This window comes from Mesoplodon mirus, assembly GCF_964341445.2.
Source record: "Mesoplodon mirus genome assembly, chromosome: 6".
NCBI classification, from domain to species: domain Eukaryota; kingdom Metazoa; phylum Chordata; class Mammalia; order Artiodactyla; family Ziphiidae; genus Mesoplodon; species Mesoplodon mirus.
Window position 1 is genome coordinate 80,660,391 of NC_138982.1, and position 22,582 is coordinate 80,682,972.

Sequence of the window (22,582 nt, forward strand, 5' to 3'; positions counted from 1 at the left end):
ACTTACCAAATGTCACAGTAAATGACAGAATCAGCATTCAAACCCATATCTTTCTGACTCCAAAGGGCATGCTCTTTCTATTTATCAAGCAATAAAAAACCCGCAATATCTAGGTCTCTATAAATGGTGGGGGAAACATAATATACAGGCGGGGCAATATGTTCTGAAAAGGGAAATGAGTTAATAGCAGTTCATCTAAGACATATTCAACAATGGTCCCATATTTTCAAATACAAGCAACAATTGATAGAAAACAAGCAGAACTCAGTTAGTTTGACTTCGTTTATAGCACCAGCCTGGTAAACTCAGGAGATAAGCAAAGGCATAGATAATCATAAAAATAACAATATATAATCTATAATATAATACATTATTACTTCATATACTAGATATATAATATAGTAGAATAAAGTAACCATACAGTAAAAATAATCCAAAGATCTCTTCTGTTTACCATTATTCATTTGCTTTATTTTTGCCCATTTAACTTATTGCTTATATTTTGCTAAGGCATGTTATTTTCTTTGGACAGCATCTAGAAGGTATGCTAACCAGCAGAGACCAACTAGTTTGGCGTTTAAAATTAACTCATGAGGGTTCATTGTCACACTCATTGACACATAGTCACCCTCATATTCTCTGGATCAGGATTTCCTAAAATGTGGTTCAGAGACCACTTGCATCAGAAATTCTCAGGAAAACTTGTTTAAAATGTAGGTGCTGAGCTACTACTCCAGCCTGGCAAAAATGATGACCTCTGGGGATGCAGTGTGGAAATCACATTCTTTTTTTTTTCCTGTGCTATACAGTAGGCACTCACCAGCCATCTACTTTGTACATAGTAGTGTACATATGTCAATCCCAATCTCCCAGTCCATCCCACCCCCCATCCCTTGGTGTCCATATGTTTGTTCTCTACACTGTGTCTCTATTTCTGCTTTGCAAATAGGTTCATCTGTACCATTGTTCTAAATTCCACATATATGTGTTAATATATGATTTTTTTTCCTCTTTCCGACTTACTTCATTCTGTATGATAGTCTCTAGGTCCATCCACATCTCTGCAAATGGCAATAAAGAAGATGTGGTACATATATAAAATGGAATACTACTCAGCCATAAAAAGGAACGAAATTGTGCCATTCACATTCATTTTTAAATGACTATTTCCTGTATTATATTTGACATAGATTTGATAGAGGATCACCATTCTAGAGGTAGCCAGCAGCTCCATGGGTTTCCACTTTCCAAATGGACTCTGTGCGGGTTATTCTCTGTGTGAGCCCCCACTGATCCATTCTCCCATCTCTGCCATGATCTGTGCCCTGGGAGGCTGACCTACATGGACTGTATCACCTGGACTCCCTAGCCTAACTACCTTCCTATAACAGAACACTGATCCTCTCTCACCCCAGGGCAGACCCAAGAAGCATCACCTTAGGATTGCTCTGAAATCTCAAGTCCCTGGGGCTGGAACTCTTAGAGACCTTCTAGCCTTCCTGCACTCACCAACCCAGGCACTGAATATACCAGAATCTCCTCTGGGCAGCAGTTAGCTGGAGAGCAGTCACAGCCAAGTGCCTGCCCTCAGCACTGGGAAACCCAGACGGTGGCCCAGATTGTCAAAGAATTGCTGGCATCCACAGATTCTCACAATTGTGTTAAAATTGTTGAAAAGGCACTGCTTGGAGCATGTGCTGTGCTTGTGCTGCACATGTGATCAGAAGCAGCTGCAGCTTATGAACTGGAAGACTAGGGTTAGCGGCATAGTGAGGACAGTTTGAGAGAATGTGAAGCAACCACAAGATGATTCAGGGTGATATTTTTCCCACAGATGGTATTATTAAATGATGAGAACAGAATCAAATCAAAAGAGAGACAGTAATGCCAAGTACAAACCGAGGAATCATAGCTACAAAAGCATTACATGCTAAAATCACCCTTTCCTGCCTTTTTCGTTGTTGTTGTTAATCAGGATGTCTCCCCGTTCAATGTTGTGGCCTGGCATGGGAATTATACGCCTTACAAGTACAACTTGGAGAACTTCATGGTCATCAACTCAGTGGCCTTTGACCACGCAGTAAGTCTGGCCCACGGAGGGGCCGCGGGGAGAGGACACCCATAGGTGGGAGGGGTCCACAGTAGACCCCTGACATTCACAGATTTAACACTACCAGTGTCACCCTCGGAAGCCCGAGATTTAGTCATTTGTCACTGTGCTGACGAGAATTTGAATCATCTGCTGCAAGGCTTCAGTGAAGGGGTAAATAACATAGCTAGAGGACGATCCAGGCTAGACGCTCAGCACTCACCCTGCAATACAGCTCGGTTCTCTACAGAGTATTCACAGGAATTCTCCTACATGGCTAAAAACTTGGTTTCTTCCTGGAAAATATATCCCCAAAAGAAAACCAGTGCTAATGTTAGTGATGGAGCGGTGAGGAAGGAACATTTCTGGATTTGGAAAGTTCTCTGTCCTGCTCATAAATACCAAGAGTCTGCTTGCTCTGGCTGCCCACTCCAGTGCCTCCACTCCCGGCTCTTTTTAGCCATGATGGAACAGACAGCCCTCTTCTAAAGTTACTCATAATGTTCAGTGCTTGAATTTAAACCAAAGAAATTCTAGATTATGAACTCAGTCATATTTTTCAGTCAATCAGGGGACCACAAATAGATCCCCAGCCTACAGTGCAGGCCCCCAAGGCCCCACATTCTTGATAAAGTGCTACTTCTGAGATCCTGGGGGAAAGTTCACTTTGCATAATAGATTAACTTAACCCACAAGCTGGAGGAGTAATTAGAGCAGAAACCAGAGAACCAGAGACAGAAAGATTACTCTGCGCCAGTTCAGCTTACCTCTAGGGGCCCAAAACTACCCTTCTGAAGAGCAGCAACACTTAATGAAATCAAAAGGGAAAAGAAAATGAGGCATCATGCCCAAAGCAGCAAGAAAAAGGATCCTGAGACACTGATAGAGCTTTATTTGAGCTTCGCTACCTTTTCTTTAACAGTTTCAGGTCATTTCTCACGACAGATGAAGAAGTGTTCATTTTCACAGCATAAAGCGTTTTTTGACTTGCATGTACACATGCCCAATCTCCTCTGTACTGCTGCTATAGTTGTTTTCCCAAAATTCAGACCTGATCATTCTATCACAGCATTAGAAAACCTTTGCAGGCTCCCTGTGGTTTAGGATTAAGCCTGAGCTCTGAAGCATGGTATCTGATGGTCTTCGCCATCTGGCCCTGGGCTCATTTCCCAGTACCACCTCTTGCCCCTCTCCCTTTTGCCAGTGCACTCTGGGCTTTAGCTCTCTTGCCTCTAAACAAAATCTCTGTGCATTTTGATCTCTGTGCATTAAAATGCCTTTTTGACTTTTCCTTCCTTTCCTTCCCTTCCTACCTTCTTTCCTTCCTTCCCTCCCTCCTTCCTTTCTTCCTTCCTTCCCTCCTTCCTTTCTTCCCTCCTTCCTTCCTTCCTTCCCTCCTCCTTCCCTCCCTCCTTCCCTCTCTTTTTCTTTCTTTCTCCTTTCATTCTTCAGGTCCTACCTCAAATGCCACCTCCTCTTTGAAGCCTTCCCTGATCCTCTCAGTAGATATAGGCACTCTGTACCCCCTTGGCTCTCTATTTGTAAAGCTAGATTGCCCTTGGCACCTTGCTGTGATTCATTATTCATGCACTTGTTTTATTACTCCTTCAGTCCCCCTCACACACACCCACCACCACCACTAATGATGCTAAAGGGCAAGGAGTAGTGCTCAATCATCTTTGAATCCCAGACCCTCATGTGGCATCTGAAAACAAACATGATCATTGATTGCCATTAAGTTGAATCTCAGTCTTTCCACCGAAGGATTCTACAGTTCTTGATAAATCATAATATTGTCCCCCCCACCTATTCCCTTTTCCCCTACACTACCACCACCCAGACGAGTGATGCATTTTAGACCTGAGAGTCAAACAAGGGTAAGAAAGCAATGAGGATACCATCTGGAATCTCTGTGATTCCTTCAAAGAGATGCACATCCTACATCTATACCAACCCTTGGATATTATTTTATTTCTATTTCCACCTTACTCTGAGCACCCCTTCCGCCAAGAGCTCCCTGCAGCACATCCCAGCTCTGGTCACTCTGACCTGAGGTTGGGAGGCATGCACTGCTTGTCGTCAAACCCACAGGGTAGTACTTATATGAAATGAGGGCTCAGCAGGGTGAAAAATCTGCTCAGAATCTCCTTAGCTGGTGTTAATTCATTTTGCTTCAAGCACAGCAAGAGGGGAAAGTCAGATGAATGATTACTACACCTCGGTGACAAGCCCAGACTTCTTAGCCTGGCCTGTGGTTTGATCAGAAATGACAGTTTCACTCAAAAACCCCTTCATGCATGGGTGACATGTGTCATTGTTCAGTCACCTCCCTTTCCTCGTGTCTTCAGGCTTTCCTTGTCCTTTCTTTCACAGGACCCATCCATTTTCACGGTATTGACTGCCAAGTCTGTCCGCCCCGGAGTGGCCATCGCTGATTTTGTCATCTTCCCACCGCGATGGGGAGTTGCTGATAAGACCTTCAGGCCTCCTTATTACCACAGTAAGTCTTTTGCCAAGTTACATTTGAAAACCAAAGAGACGGCAGAGTGGTGAGCATTATCCACGGGGAACGCTGCCAGAGATGTTTTTGGACGCCCCGCCCTAGCTGGAGTTCAAAGCCTGCCTCCCCAGGCCCAGTGCTGCTCCCCCAGAATTTTAGCTACTTAAACGCCACAAACTTGTGTGGGGATGGCAGTGGCGTGTTGACTCGGAGAAGGAAACAACTGTGTAATGCCTAGAGCCCAGTTCCTCTGGCCCTGAAGAATGGCACAAGGGCTGGTAAAGGATGAAGCAAGATGTTTCTTTACATTTTAGGTGTAAAGGGAGGAGGAACCGTGGGATGTTGTTGGTTAGTTTGCTGTTTTTGGAAAGTTCATTATCTAAGTCTGGTTCAAGAGCCAATAAAATGTGCCTTCTCCAATAATAATTGGAGGGGTAAAGCAGATTGCAGTCCACACGAGGGGATGGATCCTATTCTGGAGGCAGTTTCTGCAAAGCAGTTGTTGTCTAGAACAGAACTTACCAAATCTATGATTTTTTTCATTTTATTAATACTGTTTTTACTTACTGCAAACACTTATTGACAATTTCCTATGGCTCTAAGGTTCTTTAAAAGTATTAACCCATTCAATCCTCATAACACTTGTGAAAGGTAGGTAGTATCATTATCTGCCTCCACCCCTGCTGCTATTTTTTTTTTTTTCAGAGATGAAACTGAGCTGTGAAGGATTAAGTAACTTGCTCAAGGCCTCACAGCTAGTTAAGTGGTGGAGTCAGGATTTAATGAAAGCAGTCTGATGCCGGACCAGACAGTCATGGGCACTAACGGATATGCCTAGCACAGTGCCCAGTGCATGATATGCATGTAATAAATATTTATTTAATAGGTGAATGCATCGTCAAGAATGAATAAGGTACCTCATGGCTGTACTTAATGAAGCTGGCATTTTTAATTGTGCAGTAGCTAGCTATAAACCCAACCTAAATGTCAACGCACAATTCTACTTCCTGGAGATTGCATTTTTGTACATAGAGTTCTGGAAAGACTCTGAGGTGCATGTCAGCTGGAACATTCTAAAAAACAAACCCCTGTCTTTAGTTAACCTCAGGGCTTTCTGTCTCTGAGGCGCCTCTCTATATGTACCCAGATGCCAGCACTTTAACAGGATACAACAGTGACTAAATGAGTAATTTAGGCATTTGTAGAGGGTGGAGAACAAAGGCCCTCAGAATGGACGAAGGTCACTTCATGGTCAAATGTCAACATCACCTTTCTCAGTTGATATCACCTGAAAAGGATGCAACTGGTTAACACTTCAAAGACACCAGATACTTTGTGAATAGAGATGTAACAAACTATGTCCTTTCTGAAGAATATCAAGCCCATCACAGGTCCCAACTGTTCTCCTCCTGGAAATTAGTCCCCTAGAGAGCCTGTTGTCAAGGCAAGAGAATTGCTCTGGATTATAGCCTGTACGTCACATACTAATCCTTGATACTTCACTATTTCACATAGTTCTTATATGGAGGCTGCTCTTTGTGCCTGAGGTAGTGGTTTTCAAATTTTAGCATGTTTCAGTGTCACCTGGAGGGCTTGTTAAAACGCAGATTCCTGGGTCCCACCCTCAGAATTTCTGCTTCAGAACGTCCAGGGTAGGACCGGAGAATTTGCATTTGTACCAAGTTCCCTCGTGATGCTGATGCAACTGTTCCAGGAACCACACTTTAAGAGCATTAGGGGATATAAAAACCACTTAGAATGACTTAAAAAAAAAAACTTTCCCCTGGGTCCACTCTCAGAGAGTTTAATTACTTGGTATTGAGGTGGAACCTCAGAATCTGCGTTTTGAACTAGCAAGTCAGGGGATTCTGATGCAGGAGGTCTACAGACCACATGTTGAGAAATGCTGGCCTGGGGCTTGTCTCCCCACCCAGGTTCGCTCCTGTGCTACAGCTCTCAATCCACTGCTTGATTTTAGTTTGTAATTCAGACAGCCTGAAACAAATGGCCTCGTGAAATGCCTCTTCTAATTTTTTTTAGACTCTCAAATAAATTTGGCCAAGGATAGATAAATCTCAGAGAGGTATGGTTGCCCTGAGTTAGTTGGAAAAACCCCAGAACCCTGAGTTAGAAATTATTTTTACCAGAGATATTAAAAATAACGCTTTAGCAGTAATTAAAATCTTTGCCATTTTGATGTGACTTTACAGAAGTGGAGAATGATTTCTGTAGAAATATTGCCTCCAGTCATCTTTTTTTAAAATAAATTTATTTATTCACTTATTTTTGGCTGCATTGGGTCTTCGTTGCTGCACGCAGGCTTTATCTAGTTGCAGTACGTGGGCTTTCTCTAGTTGCGGTGAGTGGGGGCTACTTTTGCTTGTGGTGCGCTTGCTTCTCATTGTGGTGGCTTCTCTTGTTGCAGACCATGGGCTCTAGGTGCACGGGCTTCAGTAGTTGTGGCGTGCGGGCTCAGTAGTTGTGGCTCACGGGTTCTAGAGAGCAGGCTCAATAGTTGTGGCACACGGGCTTAGTTGCTCCATGGCATGTGGGATCTTCCTGGACCAGGGCTCGAACCCTGGATCCTTAACCACTGTGCCACCAGGGAAGCCCGCCTCCAGTCATCTTAATGCACCTTAGTCAACTGGATTCAGCACTAATCAAAAAGGCAAGGTCTACCTTCCCAGTGTCCTTTGAAATACAGAAAATGATGTAGAAATGTCATCACCAAATCATTGCTACCTAAATTCATATTCAGATCAAAGCTGAATTCTGTCTTGCTCTCTTCCCAAAATTAAGCCATGAAGGTGACCCTGAGGATACATACTAGATCAAGGAGTGTGACAGTATATTTAAGTCATGAACAGAACTGTTTTTAACATATAGACACTTTATGCTTACAGTTGCTTCTTTTCCTCTATTTCTGCTTCATGGAGAAACAAGTAGAGCTATGACCTGGGTCTTACCTTTTCTGCAGGGGCCTGCAGCAGCATTCTGTTTTCTGGGCAAAATGGGTAGGGCTGCTCAGGCAGTTCCACAAGTATTTTGGCACTTGGCTATATTCACATGTAAGGAAGGGAGTGGAGCATTTATCATGTCAAATGTTTGGCTTTGCAAGGGTTGCCAATGCCATATCTCTCTTCTCTGTCCAAGATTTGCACTCTCAGCACTCTCATGGGACAGACTATGACTATGACTATGACTATGAAGAACTTTAAAGAGGCTGTTTCTTACTCATTTCTATCACAGTACTTAGCACAGTGTCCATATATGCTGGATGGATGGATAGGCAGATGGATAGGGTAGGGAATGGACAGATGAATGGATGGATGGATGGATGGATAGATGGGTAGATTTTCACCCAGGTGTTATATTTCTTTAATTCTTGCTCTAGATAAAGAGCTTTGTTTTAACAGAAACATACGATAGAAACAGTGGAAACACGGTGATTTTTGTCAAATTTTGTTGATTCTGGAGGCACAACTGGGACCAGTATACTTAACTTATATGAAAGCAAATTTCCATTTAACTTGGGAGCACTTTCTAACACCCAGAGTCTTCAGTACTATGATAGGTTCCTTTGTTGAGTAGAGCACTTGCATTCACAGGAGGCATCAGGCAGAGCCCAGGAGGTAACCTGTCAGGAATGAGATACAGAATATCTCTGTTTTGAGTAGAAGTAGGGGTACCTTCCAATATTAAGATTTTCAGATTCTATGAAGAGAATGTCAATGGAAAAAGAATGAATCTAAGAAGCATTTTAGAGAATGAAAGAATAAGATGATATTAGATTCAGATATAGAAGATATTTGTTAGAATATATAGTATTTATGGATTTGTTTTCATAGATAATAAGATTTTTTCACACAGATTATTATTTGTTAATGGCCTCCAAGTCCAGGGTTCTTTCCATTACATCACATTTCTGTCAACGCACACACACACACACACCCCACTTCAATTTTCTAATTTGGTAACCAGAAATATGGTGATACCTTGTATGACTGTGAGGCTATTTGGAAAGGGATTCAGATCTGAGAAAGAGGATAATTTTTATATGGGGCTTGTAAGCCTAGATGATGGAGTGCATCCCTTCTTTATTATGATTTGCATGTTACTTATTATTAAAATTCTTGTCTGGGCCCTGATTTTCTTTAGATCTAACATAATTTCATCCAGGCAGTGGAACTTAAGACCTCTAATAATCCACACGGCCACGGAGTAGAGCTTTGCCTACCAAGAATTCCACCCTAATGAATGTTTTCCAGTTGTTTTCCTGTCTATCTATATTCTTTATTATTTCTATGAAATTTATCAGATTCTCCTATCTTCTTGACATTCTGTGGAAATAATGTTTGAGAGGTCTTGGTGTTTTCGGGCCTTGCCTGGGATAATAAAAATAATACTGTTTCAACCTTCCCAGGGAACTGCATGAGTGAATTCATGGGACTCATCAAAGGTCACTATGAGGCAAAGCAAGGTGGGTTCCTGCCAGGGGGAGGCAGCCTTCACAGCCCAATGACGCCCCATGGGCCTGATGCCGACTGCTTTGAGAAGGCCAGTAAAGCCAAGCTGGCACCTGAGAGGATTGCTGATGGCACCATGGTAAGCAAGTTAGATGTGAGGCTCTGGTGGCCTCTGGGGTCCCCAACCTTGCTGAGAGGCTATATTTTATTTTTCCAAAGTCACAAAGAAGGAGTCAGGAGAGGAGAGTGTGTGTCTATGTGTATGTTCCCATGTGTGTATGCACACACCCCAGTGTATATACTAGACTCCTGATGTGGTAGGGTAAAAAGAGTTTGTATTGTACTTGGAGTCAGACCTGGGTTCAAATTGTAGCTCTTGGTTCCTGTGTGGCCTTGAGTAAGTCACTTAACTTCTCTGTGCTTCATTTTCTCCATCTGTAGAATAGGTAGGGCATCCAACCCAGCCAGTGGCTGTGATTTAACCCTGCTGACTGTACAGCACTGTTCAAATATAAGGGGGGATATTTTTAATACTATGTGAGGCGTCTTCCCTTATCTGTATGCAGCCCTCTGTAGATATGCTCTGTCTCAGAGTCTTCTCCTGCTTTTTGAAGTAATCTTCTAGGGCCACAGGAATAGGGGATACACCTTTAGCTAGTTTCTCAAGCCCGAGAGGGTCAAGGAAACCTTTGCCTGACTATAGTCAGAGATTGTGAGCAGCAGTTCTCAGCTGTTTTCTCATTTTCTTTTGCTCTCCTTTGGCATGGGATGAAGCTGATGGAATTTAAAACCTGTTTTGTATTCCACCTGTGTCACGCTGTAAACACTGAGGCTGAACACAATTGCAGTTGGCTGCGGTACTTGATTTCATTTTTTTTTTTTTTTTTTTGCGGTACGCGGGCCTCTCACTGTTGTGGCCTCTCCTGTTGTGGAGCACAGGCTCCAGACGCGCAGGCTCAGCGACCATGGCTCACGGGCCTAGCCGCTCCGCGGCATGTGGGATCCTCCAGGACCGGGGCACGAACCCGTGTCCCCTGCATCAGCAGGCGGACTCTCAACCACTGCGCCACCAGGGAAGCCCACTTGATTTCATTTTATTTTGCATTCTAGTTTATGAACCACAAGGAGTAATTTTATGCTAAATCATATGTAAATTTGCTTTAAAGTTTTAAACAAATGGCTTCAGTGCCACCTGACTTTAAAATCGATAGCACAGACCTGCCTGACTCCATGCCCAGCTTGCAAACTACCTAATCAGAGAGCTTATCTGTCCCTCTGCCCAACGCAGTTTACTTGCAGTTCCAACTTGAGGACCATAGCTGATGGAGCTGATCTGCAGGGACAGGGTGCGAGTCCCATCTGCTGGACCTCGGCTCCATTTCCCCTTGCAAGGGCCTCTGCAGAGTTTCTGTAGAACCCCTTTATCTCTGTGTGAGAGCTCTATGAAATATTGATAATCTTAAGCTATCACCTCTGAAAGCTCCTGGAAGTTCACAGGCTACCCCAGAGTTACCACTTAGTAACCTTCAGTGCCCAACTTGGCTTTGCATAGTGTTACCAGGGAGCAGTGCTTTTGCAACAGTGAAGGCAGAGGACAGGGCTCTTCCTATGAGGAGCAAGACTTTGGGGAATGTCTAGGGCTTGGAGCTCTAGTGAGAAGGAGCTCTCCTATGGAGGGGAGCCCAGACTACCTGGCAAAGGAGGGTCCAACACTTTACTAGACCTAACTGGGTCTCCCTCACCATTTCCCATCACATAATTTGGATCCAGGCTCATCCATATGCCTTATCCTTATACCACTTTGCAATAAATTAACTTTATAATACTGTCTTCATAGCTCAGCTGGGATGGAGTTTTGTTACTCCAGTCAGACAGCAAGGCTCCTAAGAAGTAGTCAGCAAAGAGACAACAATAATTATGGCCTTAATAATGACCTTTATATCTGAATAGTGCTTTATAACGTGCACAACACCTCCATATGATCTTATTTGGTCCTCATAGCAAGCTTGTCACGGGAAGTCAGGCAGAGACAATCAACTCCATTGTTTTATTTTATTTATTTATTTATTTTTAAGATGTTGGGGGTAGGGGTTTTTTAATTAATTTATTTATTTTTGCTGTATTGCATCTTCGTTTCTGTGCGAGGGCTTTCTCTAGTGTGGCGAGAGGGGGCCACTCTTCATCGCGGTGCGCGGGCCTCTCACTATGGCGGCCTCTCGTTGCGGAGCACAAGCTCCAGATGCGCAGGCTCAGTAGTTGTGGCTCACAGGCCTAGTTGCTCTGTGGCATGTGGGATCCTCCCAGACCAGGGCTCGAACCCGTGTCCCCTGCATTAGCAGGCAGATTCTCAACCACTGCGCCACAAGGGAAGCCCTGTTTTATTTTTTAAATATGTATTTATTTATTATTTTGTTTATTTATTTATTTATTTAGGCTGCTCCTGGTCTTAATTGCAGCACGTGGGATCTTCATAGCAGCATGTGGGATCTTTAGTTGCAGCATGCGCACTTAGTAGCAGCATGCAGACTCTTAGCTGTGGCATGCATACGGGATCTAGTTCCCCCACCAGGGATCAAACCCAGGCCCCCTGCATTGGGAGTGCAGAGTCTTACCCACTGGACCACCAGGGAAGTCCCTCTCCATTGTTTTAGGCAAAAAGACGTTAATGTATATTAGACACCAGACATTAACGTGGGTTCTCTGAGTTGTGGCACAAAGAGAATTTTTATCTTCCTTTTGTCCATGTATATTTTTTAAATTTCCAGCGACATGAGCACATAAGAATTGTAGGGTTTTCTTTTTTTTTTTTTAAGCCATAGTGAGTCGGAAAATCAGCAACAGGTGAAGCTGGAATGTCTAGGATGCACAGGGCACTTGCATATTCTTTCTGTTGCACATGGAACCTGCCTGAACATCCACCATTTAGAACCTTCTGGGACAGGGCTTTTAAAAGTGCTATGGCCGTTCCTGCTCCCTTCTTCCCATCTCCTCCTCCTCACTCTCTCTTTTTCTTCTTTTCCTTTTCCCAGCCTATCTCTTGGTCAGAGTCCTGCAAAAGAAAGATTCAAATCCCAGCTCTATGATTTCTTACTACTATCACCTTAGACAGTCATTTCCCAGCTCTGAACCTTAGTTTCCTCATCTGCAAAAGGGGAAGTATGTTCTCCCTCACATGGACATAGCCACAGTAAAGGCCCCTGAGAAGAATATTCCTAGGACTCTCCCACCTCTGCCCTTGGATCTAGCAAATTTAGCTCCATGATGCTACAAGGACAATGTGATGCTTACGTGTTCAGTTCCATTTTACAGAATGAAACTTGAGTGTCAGAGAAGTTAAGGATCTTGCACAAGCTACTACCCACTTATAAGTAGTGGGGCCAGAGCCAGAACCCAAGGCTTGAGATTTTCTCCCCACCGTGCTAGCACACATGATTTATTATTCAAAGATTCTACCTACTCATATCGTCTCTCTTGACATCTAATCAAATGTGTTTTATTATCCACCTCACTTCTTCTTTCTTGTCCCCATCCTCATTCCCTACAGGCATTTATGTTTGAGTCTTCTCTAAGTATGGCCGTCACCAAGTGGGGGCTGAAGACCTCTAATTGTTTGGATGAGAACTACTACAAGTGCTGGGAACCTCTCAAGAGCCACTTCACCCCCAATTCCAGGAACCCTGCAGGAACTAATTGAGGCTGAAGCATTGCTACCATAATTGAGAATAGATATGTGTGATTTCCTTTAGAATCTCATGCTCTTTGGCAGTACTGGGGGAGGAGGTTGGTTAAAATGAGAACTTTTTCACCGTCAAGGAACTCAAACATTTATAGAGATGTATTTGGAAAATTCTGTCAGCTTAATTACTCAATAAATACTTGCTGGTGCTCTGTGAAAGTGGCAGTTGGTCATAATCAGGCCTTGATGAGGCAGACCTGTGGTGCCCAGGAATGGAAGTCCATGAGATTGGACCAGGAGATTAGGTTCTCCTGGAGTGAGAAGACAGGCAACAGAACAGAAAGGAATGGGAAGCAGTATTTCTCACTACTTTATTTTTTATACTATATATATATTTTTTGCGGTACGCGGGCCTCTCACTGTTGTGGCCTCTCCCGTTGCAGAGCACAGGCTCCGGACGCGCAGGCTCAGCGTTCATGGCTCATGGGCCCAGCCTCTCCGTAGCATATGGGATCTTCCCAGACCGGGGCACGAACCCGCGTCCCCTGCATCGGCAGGCAGACTCTCAACCACTGTGCCACCAGGGAAGCCCTTTCTCCTACTTTAGTTCTGTAGTTTTAACACATTTCCCCCACTTTGTTGCCAAATTTTGCTGCTACCAAATTTTTATTTAACAATGTGTAATGAGAGTCAGCTATGTGTCAGGGCCTAGGAACTAGGGTTGCCAGATAAAATACAACATGCCCAGTTACATTTGAATTTCAGATAAATCACAATTAATGTTTAGTATAAGTATGTCCTGTGCATTATTTGGATATACTTATACTAAAAAATTATTTGTAGTTTATCTGAAATTCAAATTTAACTGATATGCTTGTATTTTTATTTGCTAAATCTGTCAGTCCTACAAGGTTGTCAAGGAGATAGAGGTGGTCCTGGCCCTTACAGAGTTTACATTCTAGACAGCGAGACAAAATACACAAACAGTATAATTACAAATTGTGAAACAGGCAAAGAAGAAAACACATAGGAACTGAGATGGGAATGACAGGTGGGATGGGGAGATCTTTCTTTAGAGAGGAAGGTCTTCATTGAAAAAGTGACATTTAGCCAGACCTAAAGGATAGGAAGGAGCAAGTCATTGGAAGAGTAGGGCTGGGCTGGGTTGGGCTGGGGAAAAGGAGCATTCCAAGAAAAAGCCTCGTGGGTTCAAGGAACTGAAAGAAGAGTGGATGTGGGGAGCCCAGGAGCAGGCCATTGCAATAGTCCAGGCAAAAGACACCATTGTCCTGGACTAATGAGGTGGCAGCAGGGAGAGAGTAGATAAATCCCTGAAAGCTTTGGAGTAGACCTGAAAGAACTTGTTAGTGGACTGGATGTAAGGGGCTGTGGGAAAGAGGAGCTGCAGACAGGGCTGGGACAACTGCGGGGTTTCTGGCAGTGGCATTTCATGATCTCAAACAATAAGGTATCTTTGAGGGTGACAGTAGTTGGTGTGCCTTCCCAATGTTCCTTGATATATTAAGAAATCTTTATTAAAACTAAACCATTGTAAACTAGTAAAGCAGTTAATCCTTTAAAATTTTTAAATTGACCCCTATAGCAGGTTGCCAGTGGCTCACCTATATCCCATTAGCAATCACCATCCTGTGTTGACCAGCTGCTTCCAGTTGCCGGCAGGACACTCACAACATTGACTGAGGCCCAAACCAGAACAAAAGTGCTGAGGATTTTTTTTTAACATCTTTATTGGAGTATAATTGCTTTACAATGTTGTGTTAGTTTCTGCTGTATAAAAAAGTGAATCAGCTAATGCTGAGGATTGGATGGCCCTGGACGCAGTCCTCAACCAATGGAACAGAAAATAGTGGATAAATACGCCAGCTCTCTTGCTCCATACTTCTGAGGTTTGTGTTCAGCTGTGATTCCCCTCAACTTTCAGAAGGATTAAGCTCCACTGCTCATGGTGGCAACTTCTAGAAATGCATCCATTAGTAGCTTCCTTCCCTCTCACCTCCACCCTCTCCTATGGTGCTTCCTGGGCTCTTTTCTCAAATAACCCCAAACTAAGACAACCACTGAATATTCCCAAACTCCAGCACTTCCGTAATGAGCTCATTCTAACCCTCCTCTTATACACAAACCTAGACTCTCACCCATTTTGGATCACTCTATCATCAGTGTGGTGACAAAGCCTTCCTAGAGCTAAGGAAACGTTCTGGGTTTACATCCATTTAGCATCCAAGCCTGTGTACTTTATCTCCCCAGTGCTGGCAGCAACTCATCAGCAGGAGACAATATTTCACCCAGACCAGGCTCTTCACACTACTTTAAAAAAGATTTAGTTTCCTTCTGTTGTGCTTCAGATCAGCTAGAAAGATCTGTATCATTTCCTTAATTCCCTATTCTCGAAGATACCTTCCTCTACTATGCTTCCCAAGAAATACACCATCTCTTGGCTTAGAAATTAAAAAATCTTTTTTTAAGAAAAGCCACCCCGATTAAGGTTCCTCCAATGACAGGAGGGTTTTCTGCCAGGTACCCTTGGCATCTTTATATATTTTCGAGAGAATGCCATAGAAGCCACCCTTCCCTTTTTTCTTTTTGGGAGACTTCTCTCACAGCCTGGGCTGCTGGCAATCGCTCTAGACCAATGGTTCTCAATAAGGGTGATTTTGTACCCCTCGCCCAAGACACCTGGCAAAGTCTAGAGACATTTTTAGTTGTCACAACTGGGGAGGGTGCTACTGGCATCTATTAGGTAAAGGTTAGGGAAGTTGGCAAACATTCTACAATGCACAGGACAAAGAATTTTCCAGTACTGAATGTCAATAGTGCCGAGGTTGAAAAACCCTGCAGTGGTTTTCAACTTCAGCTGTACATTGGAGCTCCTGGCAGCTTCTGAAACTCCAAGTGCCCAGGGTGTATCTCAGATCAACTAAATTAGAAATACTGGGAATGGAATCCAAGTGAGAATTATTTTGAAACTCCTCTGGTAATTCCAATGCACAGGCAAGGCTGAGGACCACTGTTTTGGAAACTACCTTAAAATCAGTATCCAAAACATTCTCTGTTTCCAACCTTAGATCCTGGTCCAAATCTGGGCTTCCTGGGGTCTACAGAAAGGAGGTGGAAAAAGTTCCCAATGTTTCATGGAATGAGATGGGATGGGATGGGATGGGGTGTGTAGTGAGCAATTACCCAGGAGGAGAAGCAGGCTACAAGGCAGTGGTGGGGTGGGCCACTGCCTTCCTTCAGAAAGCACAAGCTTTATTGCCCAGATGGGGCACAGAGAGAGTGCAGGGAGGACGAGAGGGAAGGTAAGAAACCTAATGCCCGGATGTAAACTATAAGTTAATAGTTAATGTGCAGTTTCTGTGTTGTAGTTTTCCAGACTGATGAAAGAGTTATCACTTCTGGGTTTGAAGGAAGTTCTGTCCTTCTGGAAAGATATTTTACTACTAAAATGAAAAAAAGCGGGGGGGGGGGGCTTGAGAGCTGAGATTTAAACTTCTTTGTTACATTTAGTAATCAGCTAGCCTTCAATTTAATATAATCAACTTTATATAATTGCATGACAAATCTGAAGTATGTCCAAAATGCATCCTTTTGTGAGTCAGTGTCGTACATAATTAAGAGGACAGATGCTAAAGCCAGACTGCCTGGGTTCAGATCCCGGCTCTACCACTTATTAGCTGTGTGACCCTGAGTGAGTTATTAATTTTTCTGAGCCTCTATTTCCTCAGCTGTAAAATGTGGATAATGATAGTACCTACTTCATAAGGAATTCAGACTCTGGAATCCAGACTGTGCTTATGGCTGAATGAGTTTGAGCAAGTGACTTAACCTCTCTGAACCTCACCTTCCTCATTTGTAAGAAGGAAATGATTTATTTCACAAGGATTTGGTGGGGGTTAAATGAGAGCCTGCATTGAAAGTACCCACACTGCTTTTGGCACAGAGTGAGCACAGGCAAATTTAGTTATTATTATTGTTACAGTTTATTGTTGCTATGGTGACTAGTGAATACTTATTAGTCCCTGCCTCAGAGAAGCTGTTGTGTGACCTACTATAGGATACACTGGAATGAGTAAGCCAAGGTCCTTGTCCCTAAATAACTAGCCTTTAGCTGAGGAGGAAGGCATATACTCTTCTAATGCAATAAGTAACAGAAGCCCAAAGTGTGGAAAATTTAAAGTACATACTGCCTTGTTTTTGTCATCTTTTAGGTCTTAAAACAAGAAAGCCATATTGAAGTTCAATTTAAGATTTCAACAGTGCATATTAATAGCTCAATTAAAGTGAAAGTTAAGACAGAATCTAAAATGGCTTTGATATAAGTAGTTCACCTATGACTAACCTACAGAGCTTTTCCTGAGGAATCTTGCCTAATCATGTGGGCCTTTGGATTCTAATTAGCCTACTCTAGGTTTTTTAAATCTAAAATTATATCAGAAGCTTTGACACAACTCACTACAGTACTATTAACAGTGATACCTCATAAAAAAACAAGTGTATGCAATTCTATACAGTTCCTGGAATAGAAATTTAACAAATGGGGCAGTTTCATTCATTAATGAGCATTTACTGCCCTTATTTTATAAATAAAATTAAAATCTAAAGGACAGGTATATTTTACAACTCCGCTTCTCTTAATAAAAGGACATGGTATCAGTTGAGTGCATTCAACTGTAACTGAAAATCTCACATTAGCTTAACAACTAGGACTTTATTTCAAAAAAGAAGTCTGAGGTTGGCAGGTCAGGACAAGGACAATGATAACACGAAGTTATCCTGGAACCAAGTTCATTCTGGTTTTCTGCTCTGCTATTCTTGGATATTGTCTTATCTTCATCTCACTTCTATGTTCTAGGTCAGGGGAAGGGAGGAAAGCAAAAGGGTGAAGGAACAGAAAGATTTCTCCTTGGGAAATGTCTTTTATTAAGGGAAGGAAGCCCTCCCCAGTAGATTTCTCTTACATCTCATGTGCAGAACTGGGTCACATGTCCACCCTTAGACCAATCCCAGGTTCATTCCCTAGGCGTGGGGTCATGCCCACCCTCCCTGAGATAAAGGGACTTCCACCACCCTCCTGAACAAATCAGCGTTCTATTAGAAGAAAAAGGAGAGTGAGTATTGGTGGGCAACAACTACTGCCTGCCGTGGATACATTCTTGTGGAAATTCGGCAAGAATAACATGGGAAGTGTTGGTTTGGAATCAAATATTTTCACTCTCACAGCCCCAAGAAGAGATAAATCTACTAATACTTGCTTTACACAGAAAATGCTCCAAACATCTGCCTTGTTTCTCTCCAAATACATCCTTATTAAAATTGTTACCAACCTTCCCGGATTGGTCCCCAACAAAGGTCCTTCTGCCAGTGTCGTTGGAGCTAATAGTACAAGACCAAGTTCAGTTCAGAAGCAAAGGAAAGCTTTATTCTTTGATCAAAGAATGGAGATGTGAGCTCGAGCCCTAGAGCACGTGCTCTCTCTGGGACAGGCAACCGGAGGGGCTGCTTTACAGGGTTCTCATCTGCGGAGGGAGGGGCAGCGGAGTTCTTGAGGGTCATGCGCAGTTGTGCTGTTCACGGCACTTCAGGCCACAGCATCTCTTCACACGGCACGTGGCCATCTTGAATTGATGTGTCAGGCACAGATGTTCTGCCGCAGGAACTCTAATCCAATGTGTTAGGTGCAAGGCCTCTGCACACAGGCCCCTATGGGCAAGTGAAACTAGACTAAGCACAAGAGAAGAGGTTTAGACCTTAAATTATCACCTAGATTCCATCTTATTTTTCCCAGGACCCCAGTGGGCTTTGCTGGTGACAAAATGGCTTTTCAAGTCTTCTTTTTATACAGGGTAAGGAGGTTGGCTGGCAGTTGTCTCAATTGTCCCGACAGTCTCATTTCTAATCACAAACAGGTGACACGGACAATCAGAGCAGTAGGACTTAATCAAAACCTAGAATACTGATCCTCAAATTAGCAGGGTTTCTTTCTTTCTTTTTTTTTAAATTTTAACTTTTAATTTATTTATTTTGGTTGTGCCAGGTCTTAGTTGTGGCAGGCAGGCTCCTTAGTTGCAGCCGGCAGGCTCCTCAGATGTGGCTCACATGATCCTTAGTTGTGGCACGTGAATTCTTAGCTGCAGCATGCATGTGGGATCTAGTTCCCTGACCAGGGATCAAACACACATTCCCTGCATTGGGAGGTGGATTCTTAACCACTGTGCCACCAGAGAAGTCCCTTTCTTTTTTTTTTTTTAATAGACTTTATTTTTTTAGAGCAGTTTTAGGTTCATGGCAAAATTGAGGGGAAGGTACAGAGATTTCCCAAATACCCTCTGCCTTCAGTCATGCATGGCCTCCCCCATTATCAATATACCCCATCAGAGTGGTATATTTTTTACAATAGAGGAATCTACATTGACACACGAGTGTCACCAAAAACCCATAGTTTACATTAGGGTTCACTCTTGGCATTGTACATTCTGTGGGTTTGGACAAATATAATAACATGTATCTACCCTTACAGTGTCCTACAGAGTAGTTTCACTGTCCTAACAATCCTCTGTCCTCTGTCTATTCATCCCTCCCTTGGTTGCTTCCAGGTTATGGTCATTATGAATTAAGCTGCTATAAACATCCATATGCAGGTTTCTGTGCAGGCATAAGTTTTCAACTCCTTTTGGTAACTACCAAGGAGTATGATTGCTGGATCATGTGGTAAAAGTATGTTTAGTTTTGTAGGAAACTGATACTGACAAACTGCCAAAGTGACTGTACCATTTTACATTCCCACCAGAAATGAATGAGAGTTCTTTATCAGGGTTCTTGAAGAACTGGACAAGTTGTTTCTCCTATCCAAACCTTTCCTATAGAGTTAGCTGTGAGACTAGCAGATCTTTAAAGATCCTTCCAGCTCTAACTATGTACCTGTGAATGTGCTAGAAAAGTGCACATGGGGGTCCCTGTTCTTGAAGGCAACATCTCTTAATCCCTCCAGGCTGGATTAGGTGTCCTTTCTCAGTATTGGGCTCCACACAACATCAGTCTTTATCGCTTTCAAAGATATGCCCTCTGGAGTCAGTCTGCCCAGATTTAAGTTCTATCTCAGCCCTTATTAGCTAGAGGACTCGAGCAAATTATTTAACCTCTCAACATTTTATGATGATGAGATTTAATGTATGATTTTAATGATGATTTTTAAGATATGTTGGGAGGTGGGTAAAGCCCTTACTTTAGCTTAGTGCCTGGAACACAAGTAAAAGCTTAATAAGCGTTGACTGCTGTAATTATTTTTCTCCATTGTGAATTCCTCCAAGAAGAAGCTGTATCTTCAGATTAGTATCCTTAGTGCTTAGTAAATGACTGGGGCTCAGTAAGTATTTGATCAACACAGAAAATGAGCAGGATGATACTAGCCGATGATGTAACCCTGGACAAATTGATCATGGCGAAAGATGACCTCTCATCAAGGCAATCTGTACAGAAGCTGGCCTGATGGCCTTGAGAGAATGTAGAATGAAAGCAACGAATGAAGATTTCAAAAAGTCTAAAGAAAATGTTCTTTATGAAAAACAAGAAGGCACTCCTTAGGGGCTCTATCTCTAGTGGACCACAGTTGCCTTCCAGGAAAAGGTTGGAAGTGTCCTGACCCCTCAGAGGTGTGAGGTTGGGGAAGTTGCCTAGGAGTCCATGTTCCGGTTGATCTTCATTAGCACAGCATCCTGAGTACCTTTTGAGCATGATGTGTAGGATTCCCATCTGGCTCTCTTTGTATGTTGGTCACGTGCAGTGCTGTCTTCCCAATAAAGCGGCTCTTTCTCAAACAAAACAAAACAACAAAAAAAAACCACACACACACAGAAGAGACCTGACGGCCAGTGTCCTACTAGAATTCAGTAGGACACAGGCTCATTTGTCCCAGTGGCTCCAGGAAACTAACCATTCCCAGTACCTGCAGACCAACAGCAGCTCATTTTCCTTGTGGCCTGCACTTGTCTCTCCTCCCAAACTCCCTGATTGGATCAAATTGCTTCTGTGCCACCCCTGCAGAGCATGATTTTGGAGGAGAAGCTGCCCATCCAGCTTCTAGTACATGACACCGGGGTTATTGAAACCCTCCATCTCCATCTACCCTCACCCAAGCCACTCCATATAAAATAATAATAATACTCTTTGATGCCATCTCCATCTCACATAAAGAATAAAACCCTCTTTAGAAAACTTTGTTTTTAATTGATGTGAAACATATAATGTAAGTAGAAAAAAGTGCAAATGTAGTTTCAAGAAAACTCCCCTCTCACCTTTTCCTCCTACCCACAACAATTTTATATCAGATTGCAGTCCTTGAATCCCTCCTGTAATGATTTCTGGAGCAGCCTCAGCCAACTTGCCTCTCTCCCCCACCCCCAATATTTTTCCAGAGCCTAATTATTAAATAAGAGATGAATGATTTAAATGCAATTGGTGATAAGAACTGACTTTAATCTGATAAGATGATACTCCTTGTGATTATGGGGGAAATGAATTTGAACTTTAGTGCAGGTTTGCTCCAGAATTCTCAGATGTTTCACCAGCCATCCATCTCCAGGGACATTCAGAGATCAGATGTCAGACTTTCAGCTTGATTTTAATCCTATAAATCCTGAAACTTGGCCATAAGATTGATGCTCACTGCACCTTCTTGGGATGATAAAGAGTCTCCAGGTAGATGACACTGTTCAGGCCACAGTGGTTATCAGCAGGAGGAGTCATCTCTAGCTCAGCTAGAGAAATGGCAGTAAACAAGGCAGCCAGAGAGGGAACTATTGGATATATTACAGTCATAGATATAGGTACAAATAGGTCCTATAATAGAAACCTGATAAAATTCTGTTTGTTCACACAAAGGTAGAAAGTGGCACTGGAAGCTTTGAAAATTCAGAATCTTTGAATGTTTTCATAGGATTATGTTTTTACTAATTTAAAAGGTGCTGTTCGTATTTTTAAATCACACATATTTGATCAAGGCAGTTTCTTGTTCAGATCTCTAATCTCTTCAAATACCCCCATTAACGATCCTGAAGACTGTAGAGATAATCAATACCCTGTATCTTCCCCAAAGTTATGAGAAGACTGTGTGCCAGGAGTGAGAAAGAAGAAAAATAAAAATAAATCAGGGACTGGACCCAGGGGATTTTGATTAGAGCATGAATAATCTTTTTCTCCAGGCAGGATCCATAATAAAGGGTAAAAAGACATAGTACTTAAACAAACCACCCTGTTAGAGAAGGAATATTGTTCCAGAGAGAGGAAGGGATGTCATACAAGGAAAAGGAGTTATTAAGAAGCCTGGCTCCTCATGCATGTGCCTAAAGGGGAACTAATAGAGATAATATATTTAGACTTTCGTAAAGCTTTCGACAAGTTCACATCTAAATGAGTCATCCTGGGATCGGCAGGGGCTGCTTTGTTCTGCACTGAGAGCTGTCTCAAAAACTGAAAATAATTTCTGGCCTGAAGTCTTACAACAGCCTGGTTACTAGTCATCCTCCAGCCTCTCCTACCCCAAGATGTTCCTCCAGGATCCAGAAGGATCTTCCAGTAGTGCAAATTCAATAAGGTTACTCCTGCTTAACACCTTCAAGGGCTCCCACTGTCATCAGGTTGAAGTCTAAATTCCTTACCTGTGATAAAGGCTTTATGATCTTGTTCCTGGTTACCTTCCTCAGTATGTAACTATCGTTTTTTGGATGCTCAGCATTTGAACCACTTTATGTTTGGGAATTCCTTACCTGCTTTAGAGCTGAACATACTACATGTTTGCTTTTTCAGTCTCCCTTGCAGCTAGAACTCACGCACAT

At 42.8% G+C, this 22,582-nt stretch overlaps 1 protein-coding gene across 1 annotated transcript in view; it reads left to right on the top strand.

Moving 5' to 3' along the window:
• HGD (homogentisate 1,2-dioxygenase) overlaps positions 1-13,476 on the top strand; it is a 46,438-nt gene extending 32,962 nt beyond the window's left edge. Inside the window, exons 11-14 of the mRNA XM_082624252.1 lie at positions 1,976-2,080; positions 4,463-4,589; positions 9,013-9,194; positions 12,600-13,476. Of these exons, the coding sequence (XP_082480378.1) occupies positions 1,976-2,080; positions 4,463-4,589; positions 9,013-9,194; positions 12,600-12,749 (564 nt within the window). The 3' untranslated portion in view covers positions 12,750-13,476. The remainder of the gene's footprint in view (positions 1-1,975; positions 2,081-4,462; positions 4,590-9,012; positions 9,195-12,599) is intronic.
• The last annotated feature ends 9,106 nt before the right edge of the window (positions 13,477-22,582 follow it).